The sequence below is a fragment of the Chlorocebus sabaeus genome, chromosome 22 (assembly GCF_047675955.1).
Source record: "Chlorocebus sabaeus isolate Y175 chromosome 22, mChlSab1.0.hap1, whole genome shotgun sequence".
NCBI classification, from domain to species: Eukaryota; Metazoa; Chordata; class Mammalia; order Primates; family Cercopithecidae; genus Chlorocebus; species Chlorocebus sabaeus.
Window position 1 is genome coordinate 48,574,926 of NC_132925.1, and position 8,647 is coordinate 48,583,572.

An 8,647-nucleotide genomic window follows, 5' to 3' on the forward strand; every position below is an offset into this window, starting at 1 on the left:
TACAGGCACACGTCACCATGCCTGGCTAATTTTTTTATTTTTCATAGAGATGGGGTTTCACCATGTTGGCCAGCCTGGTCTTGAACTCCTAACCTCAGGTGATCCACCCACCTCAGCTTTCCAAAGTGCTGTGGTTATAGGTGTGAGCCACGATGCCCAGCCTTGATTTCTTTAACAGATACAGGACTACTCAGGTTTACCATTTCTTCTTGAACTGTGTCTCTAAACAGTGGAATTATTGACACTGTGGTTTATTTAGGATAATTATTTGTAGGAAGCTTAACACATCCCTGGCCTCTACCCACTATATGCCAGTAGCACCCTTCCAGTTGTAACAATCAAAAATTTCTTCAGGGCCAGGTGCGGTGGCTCACACCTGTAATCCCAGCACTTTGGGAGGCTGAGGCAGGTGGATCATGAGGTCAGGAGATCGAGACCACCCTGGCTAACATGATGAAACCCTGTCTCTACTAAAAACACACAAAAAATTAGCCGGGCGTGGTGGCAGGCACCTGTATCCCAGCTACTCAGGAGCAGAGGTTGCGGTGAGCCAAGATCATGCCACTGCTCTCCAGCCTGGGCAACAGAGCGAGACTCCATCTGAAAACAAAACAACAACAAAAAATGAACTACTTCTTGGCCAAGCACAGTGGCTCACACCTGTAATCCTAGCTCTTTGGAAGGCTGAGGAGGGTGGATCACCTGAGGTCAGGAATTTAAGACCAGCCTGTCCAACATGGTGAAACCCCGTCTCTACTAAAAAATTACAAAAATCAGCCAGGTATGATGGAGGGTGCCTGTAATCCCAGCTACTCAGGAGGCTGAGGCTGGAGAAACTACTTGAATCCAGGGAGGTGGAGGTTGCAGTGAGCCGAGAATTAGCCACTGCACTCCGGCCTGGGCGACAGAGCAAGACTCCGTCTCAAAAAAAAAAAAAAAAAAAAAAAAAAAAACCACTCCTCTTAAATGAGCTTTGGCAGTTTGTGAATTATAAGGAATTTAAGGAATTGACCTATTTCATCTAAGTTGTCAAATTTATGGGCATAAAATTGTCTGTAATATTTCCGTATTATCCTTTTAATGTCTACAGAGTCTATAGTAATATTCCCAATTTGGTTTCTAATATTCTTAATTTGTGTATATTTTTTCTCGGTCAGTCTGACTAGAAGTTTATCAATTTTATTGATCTTTTCAAAGAACCAGCTATTGGCCTGTTTTCTCTACTCATCTTGTTTTCAATGTTAATTGATTTCTTATCTTAACCATTTCCTTCCTTCTGCTTCCTTTGTGTTTAATTTGCTCTTCTTTTCTTTTTTTTTGAGACGGAGTCTCGCTCTGTCGCCAAGGCTGGAGTGCAGTGGCCAGATCTCAGCTCACTGCAAGCTCTGCCTCTCAGGTTCATGCCATTCTCCTGCCTCAGCCTCCCGAGTAGCTGGGACTATAGGCGCCCGCCACCACGCCCGGCTAATTTTTTGTATTTTTTAGTAGAGACGGGGTTTCACCGTGTTAGCCAGGATGGTCTCGATCTCCTGACCTCGTGATCCACCCATCTTGGCCTCCCAAAGTGCTGGGATTACACTGTGCCCGGCCTCTTCTTTTCTAATTTCGTAGGGTAGAAGGTTAGATCACTGATTTGAAAACTTCCATAACTTTCCATTATTTCAGTGCTATATATATATTTTTTGTTTGTTTTGAGATGGATTCCTGAAGTGCATTGGCACGATCTTGGCTCACTACAACCTCCGCTTCCTGGATTCAAGCGATTCTCCTGCTTCAGCCTCCAGAGTAGCTGGGATTACAGGCACATGCCACCACACCCAGCTAATTTTTGTATTTTTAGTAGAAACAGGGTTTCACCATGTTGGCCAGGATAGTCTCTTATCTCCTGACCTCGTGATCCACCCACCTCAGCCTCCCAAACTTCTGGGATTATAGGCGTGAGCCACTGCACCAGGCCAGTGCTATATATTTTTAACTAAGCACTATATCCCATAAATTTTTTCATCTCCTAAATTTTGACATTATGTTTTCACTCTAATTAAATTCAAAATATCTTCTAATTTCTTCGCTGTTTCCTCTCAGACACATGAATTATTTAAAAGTGTGTTAATTTCCAAATATTTAGGAATTTTTCAGATATGAATCTATTGTTATAATCAGAGAAAATACTTTGTGTAATTTCATTTTTTTTTTTTAAGATAGAGTTTCACTCTTGTTGCTGAGGCTAGAGTGCAATGGTGTGATCTCGGTTCACTGTAACCTCCACCCACCAGGTTCAAGCGACTCTCCTGCCTCAGCCTCCCAAGTAGCTGGGATTACAGGCATGCACCACCACGCCCAGCTAATTTTGTATTTTCAGTAGAGATGGCATTTCTCCATGTTGGTCAGGCTGGTCTCAAACTCCCGCCCTCAGGTGATCCTCCCTCCTTGGCCTCCCAAAGTGCTGGGATTATAGGCCTGAGCTACTGCACCCGGCCTCAAATATTTTAAATTTGTTAACATTTGTTCTGTAGCCCAAAATATGTTTTATTTTGGTGAACGTTCCATGTGCCCTTAAAAAAGACCATGTATCAGGCCGGGCGTCGTGGCTCATGCCTGTAATCCTAGCACTTTGGGAGGCCGAGGCGGGCGAATCACGAGGTCAGAAGACGGAGACCATCCTGGCTAAAGCAGTGAAACCCTATCTCTACTAAAAGTACAAAAAAATTACCCGGGCACGGTGGCAGGCACCTATAGTCCCAGCTATTCGGGAGGCTGAGGCAGGAGAATGGCATGAACCCAGGAGGCGGAGGTTGAACTAAGCCGAGATCATACCACGGCACTCCAGCCTGGCAAAAAAAAAAAAAAAAAAAAACCACAAAAAACAAAAAAACCATGTATTCTTTTTTGTTAGGTACAGTGTTGTGAGGTACAGTATTCCACAACTTTCAACTACATCAAACTGACTGATCGTATTGATTGGCTCTTCTATGTCCTTACTCATTTACTATCTACTTGTTCTACTGATTATTGTGAGAGGAGTGTTGAAGTCCTCAAGTCTAACTGTGGATTTGAGAATCAAGCACTTTAAAGGAACAGGTTTGCTCACCATTCTGAATCTGAGCCACTTTTTTAGAGATCTCTCCAATGATCTATTAAAAAAAAGTAATACATTTTAATGAGTTTTGAATATGTTAGAAAGTATAGAAAAACTATAATTGAAAATTAGTATTTAAAAATACTTAGACTTTTGGTTTAATAGTCATTTAGATAGTAAGAAGAAATGAGAGACTTGTTACTTCTACTGAAATCAAATTTACCAGAACATACCTGTCGTCTCCACTTCTCAGCTTTGGGCAGCTCTGTACATTCTGAGGCCAGAAAGGGTCTTCGTTCCTAAGGAGAAAAAAATAACACATTTCCATTATACTATTTACAAGTTTCATACAACATTCACAACTGATTCAGGCCTTAAGCCTAAATCATCTAATGGCCTAAATACATTTGAAGTTTTCATTCCAGATGATTCTCATTAAGCCTTAAACCTCATTCTACAATCTCTCCTTAGGAAAAACATTCATTGCGTTGTATTTAGTACTGAAAAGAACTTAACTGTCCTGCAATAGAGAGACAGCTAAACTAGGTTATAGCTATTTCTTGGCATATTTATAGTACCTTAAGAAACAATGTCTATCAGTGTTTAAAACAAACACACATAAATATGGGTGTATACATATACATGTGCATATAAAATTTAAAAAAAAAATCCAAAGAATGGTATATATTATCTCTAATTTGGCTGAGTCTCTAAGAGATGAAATCATTTACCAGTTTCAGCTTACAGCTGTTCTCCACTACTTACTCCAGTCCCTATTATTCAATATTAGAGCTGGAGTAATACAGGACCCAATCATCAGGCTGGGCATGGTGGCTCATCCCAGCAATCCCCACTTTGGGAGGTCGAGGCAGGCAGATTGCCTGAGGCCTGGAGTTTGAGACCAGTCTGGCCAACATGGTGAAACCCCATCTCTACTAAAAATACAAAAAAATTAGCTGGGCGTGGTGGTGTGCGCCTGTAATTCCAGCTACTTGGGAGGCTGAGGCAGGGGAATTGCTTGAACCAGGGAGATGGAGGTTGCAGTGAGCCAAGATCACACCACTGCACTCCAGCCTGGGCGACAGAGCGACAGTCCATTTCAAAAAAAAAAAAAGGTGGGGGGGCCCACTCATCATAATACAGAATAAATTGAAAAACAAGCAGGCAGATCCATCACCCTGTCTCAGCTATGAGGAGGTACTGGAATTCAAGTGTACAGACTCTCAAGAGCGTCAGCAGGTACAGGTAAGAAATAGGAAATTTTGAAGTTTGAAATCTGTTGACCTGGAGTGCAGCGGCGCACTCTCGGCTCACTGCAACCTCCGTCTGCAGGGCTCAAGTGATTCTCCTGCCTCAGCCTCCCAAGAGCTGGGATTACAGGTGCCTGCCACCATGCCCAGCTAATTTTTTTATTTTTAGTAGAGACGGGGTTTCACCATGTTGGCCACGCTAGTCTGAAACTCCTGACCTCGAATGATCCACCCGTCAGCCTCTACTGTGCTGGGATTACAGGCGTGAGCCACTGCACCCAGCTTTTTTTTTTGACAGGTTCTCACGGTGTCACCCAGGCTGGAGTGCAGTGGCATGATCATGGCTCACTGCAATGTAAGACTCCTGCATTCAAGCGATCCTCCTCCCTTAGCTTCCCCAGTAGCTGGGACTACAGGCAGGCACCACCATGCCTGGCTAGGCTAATCTTGTATTTTTTGTATAGAAGGGATTTTACCATGTTGTCCAGACTGGTCTCAAACTCCTAAACTCAAGTGATCCACCCACCTCAGCCTCCCAAAGTACCGGGATTACAGGCATGAGCTACTGCGCCCAGTCTGCATTTATTCTTGATACTTTACAGTTCATGAGGAAGATTTACACCAACCTTCACTTTTCCCTCTTCCAGCTGAGCCTGGCGAAATCTTGCTAAGGCCGTCCTATCAGGGATATAAAAGACTGCATTAGATCCTGTTCACACAGACTTCTCATTACCCATGTTCCTGGATGGGTTAGATCTGCTTATGATCGTATTTAATGTCATTTATATATATATGTATATATAGCAATTAAGAAACCACAGAGTAGTTAGGGATTTCCATGTTCTCAGGAGTAGGGATTAACAGGCAATTTGTATTCCTGAACACCCAAGAATATATTTTACTTACACTACACATAAGGACTGTGGGAAACTCTACTTATCAGACCACTGTGACGAGCAATACATCCAGGTGTTAAAAGGCTAACATCCTGGTGTTCTCTAGCTGTCACTCTCACAACTCCTGCACCAACCACCGGTGAACAAATGTACATCCAGTGTAAAAGTTCCGGAAACTGTGAGAAAACACATTAACGGAAAAAACAAATGGGCAAAAACAGGAATGCTATTTTTAACATATGTAAAGAAAGAAACAGCTTCTCAAAAGGCTCAGATACCAAAAAGAAGAAATACAAAAAGAGTTACATGGAGGTTATTAAGTTACAAAAAATTGATACTTACATGGCCTTTTCTGCATTTCGGGCCTGGAAAGAGAGAAAAGAGAAGAAAAATGCCCATGTTTAAAATATATTTTTTTCTTGCCATTTACTTTTTAGTGAAAAGTTTTACAAGAATACAGTCACAAGCAAACCACTTGAACTACTATATGAACAATAAACAAAAATCAAATATGTCCAAATCCTGTGACCAAGGCTGCGCCTCCCTCTACTTAAAATCTTTACTCCTCCACTGACCCTAACACCTTGTATCTGGCGAACTCGCATTATTCTTCCTTCAAATTTTACTTGTGTCATGACCACCCAGAACATTATTCTGTGACCCCCTTCTTCCCAGTTAGGCTGGTGTCCTCTATCAAGGATTATACTTACCATGGCACTTAACACTCAGCATCACAATTGCCTGTTCCCTGCCAGTGGTATTTGGGGAAAATAAGTCTGAAGACTGCCTTTCGTAAAGTAAGCTTCATGTAAGTACTGTCACACTAAATGTCAACTCAATTATCCCTGAAACACAGTGTCTGACAGAGACCGAGTTTTCTGGGTTGTATAGGTAGAAAGAGTCCCAGCTAAGTCAGGGACTTACATTTCCAGTTCTTCCACTTACCATCTCTGAGAAGTAGTCTCTCTATAACTCAAGTTTCCCCGCCTTTACAATAGAGTGCATACCTCATCTCACAGAGGTGTCACGATGTCTTCATGAGATAAATACAACAAGCATGCGGTTTATAGACACTCAGCAAAATTGAGTTCAATTTAAGTCTCCTTTGAGACTCTCCCCTTCAATTGACAGAAACAAACTTGGCAAATGCTTGGTAGATAGGCGAACACCGCAGTAATTTGGGACATACCTTCTCACAGAAACGGCTACCTCTTCTTTTTTTTTTTTTTTCTGAGATGGAGTCTCGATCTATCGCCCAGGCTGGAGTGCAGCGGCGCGATCTCGGCTCACCGCAAACTCCGCCTCGTGGGTTCACACCATTCTCCTGCCTTAGCCTCCCGCGAAACGGCTACTTCTATTCCACTGGTTTCTCTCTTTCTTGGGAGCTTGTGCTCATCAATCTACAATGGCTTCCAATATATCTCATATAACCTAACCATGACGCCCCGTGTTTCTTACAGGGGCTTCACTTAATGAAAACAATACAGTAGCCAATATTACAGTAACCAATCAACATTTTTGTACCGGCACTACGTGCATTCTTATATTTACACGTCGTAAATGCTTCTTGGAGAAATGCAGAAACAATAAATGACGCCAGACCACAGAGAGCACACCCTCATAGAACACTTCCTGTCTATGCCATTCATTTCTTCAATAGTTATTAAACATCTACAATGACTCTGTGTGAGACATTAAGGAAGCAATAATGAAAAGACCCTACCCTCGTGATGTTTGTATATTATGGAGCAGACTGAGAACGGACATAAATGAAATAATCCCAGAAACATATAGTCACAACTGCTCTTAATCTTCTCTGTGGTATTTAGGGACAAACAGCCGGCCCACACTATGCACCGTAACTCGGAGCGGGCCCTAGCGCTTCTCTGTGTCTGTTTCCCTCAGGTTAAAGAGCTTCATCGGGATTAAGACACTGTCCAGGACGATAACGCGGCTCCTCAGTTTCCAGTTTTTCAATTTGCGACAGCTAAACGAGGCAGGAAGAGAATCCCCTCGTTACACCAAAGAACCTGAAGCCCTCAGCACTGCACGCCTGAGCCTCTACGCCATGAGAGCCCCATGGGGCCCGGGCCCGGGCCTGCCCGCCCACCCTACTCACCATGGTGTCGCTAAGGGCGCCGTCCTGGAGCCCTGCAGCCCCTGTCCAAGAAACTCCACAGGCCCAAAAGATGCCGACGCTCACAGGAACTGAAGATTCTAACTGCCCACAGACACTGATGTTTTGTCGGAAACGCAAAAGAAAGGGACCGGAAGTGAAAGGGAGTACCGGACGTGCCCAGACGAAGCCGACGCTCACAGGAACTGAAGATTCTTTTTTTGTTTGTTTGTTTGTTTTTTCTTCCTTTTTGTGGAGAACGGGGTCTCGCTATATTACCCAGGCAGGTCTCGAACTCCTGGGCTCAAGCTATCCTCCCGCCTCTGCCTCCCTGAGAGCTGGGATTACAGGCGTGAGCCACCGCGCCCGGCAGGAACTGAAGATTCTAACTGCCCACAGAGCCTGATGTTTTGTCGGAAACGTAAAAGAAAGGGACCGGAAGTGAACGGGCGTACGGGATGTTCCCAGACGAAGCCGACGCTCGCAGGAACTGAAGATTCTAACGGCCCACAGAGCCTCATGTTTTGTCGGAAACGTAAAAGAAAGGGACCGGAAGTGAAAGGGAGATCCAGCCGGAGATTGGGAGAGAAAATTCCGGCGCGCTCCGGCAGGCGGTCTTCCGGTAGCGCCAGCACGCCGCACCGTCACACGCAGATGTGGGATCGGGCTTGCCCAGAGAGACTGTAGGTTTTCGGACTCAGCCTGGGCGGCGGGTCTTAGCTCTCGAAACAGGCAGTGCGAAATGTCTTGCGTTCTCTATCGGTAGTGCGGGAGCAGGCGGCGCTGGGCGTCGTTTTGTGGAAGGCTGAGTTATCGCCGCTACTCTAATCCCACTGGCTTCCTTCTTGATTCTTCTGTGAGAGCAAATGTCCCCTTTTGGAAATTACTGGACATCATCTCTGACTGCGACGAGGGATCTACGGCCCGGACAGCTCCCGTAGTGTGAGCTGGAGTGTGCGTCCTGCAGGAGTTGGAGCTGGCCGGGCTTCGTAAACTCCTTCACGTTTCCGTGTCACTTCTTAGGGCCATTTCTGGCTCGTCTGCTGGAATCGCGGGGCCTTTCAGAGCTGGACGATGCTTGAGGTCATCCTCTTTTAAAATAAAAATTTAAGTTCCAGGCAAAAAGTGCCACTTAGGCGGGGAGGGTGGTTGGAGAAGTGCTGTCACTGTGTCCTGAGAACATTGCTGGGATCAGAGGATCCTTAGACAAGGACCAGGAAGACAGGAGAGGTCCCTAGTAGGAGACGTTCTGATGGTTACTCCCGCATGGTGTCAGCAGTGAGGGGAGCTGTGGTGGGGAATTCAGGTG

General features: G+C 44.8%; 1 protein-coding gene across 2 annotated transcripts in view; it reads right to left on the bottom strand.

Moving 5' to 3' along the window:
- ISY1 (ISY1 splicing factor homolog) overlaps window positions 1-7,845 on the bottom strand; it is a 34,471-nt gene extending 26,626 nt beyond the window's left edge. Inside the window, exons 1-5 of one of the 2 annotated variants that reach the window (XM_073009814.1) lie at window positions 7,342-7,845; window positions 5,565-5,587; window positions 4,953-5,004; window positions 3,310-3,375; window positions 3,089-3,131 (exon numbers count right to left, since the gene is read on the bottom strand). In XM_073009814.1, coding sequence (XP_072865915.1) covers window positions 3,089-3,131; window positions 3,310-3,375; window positions 4,953-5,004; window positions 5,565-5,587; window positions 7,342-7,344 — 187 coding nt within the window. In that variant the 5' untranslated portion in view covers window positions 7,345-7,845. The remainder of the gene's footprint in view (window positions 1-3,088; window positions 3,132-3,309; window positions 3,376-4,952; window positions 5,005-5,564; window positions 5,588-7,341) is intronic. The other variant, XM_007985404.3, reaches the window with a different exon arrangement.
- Window positions 7,846-8,647: the final 802 nt, after the last annotated feature.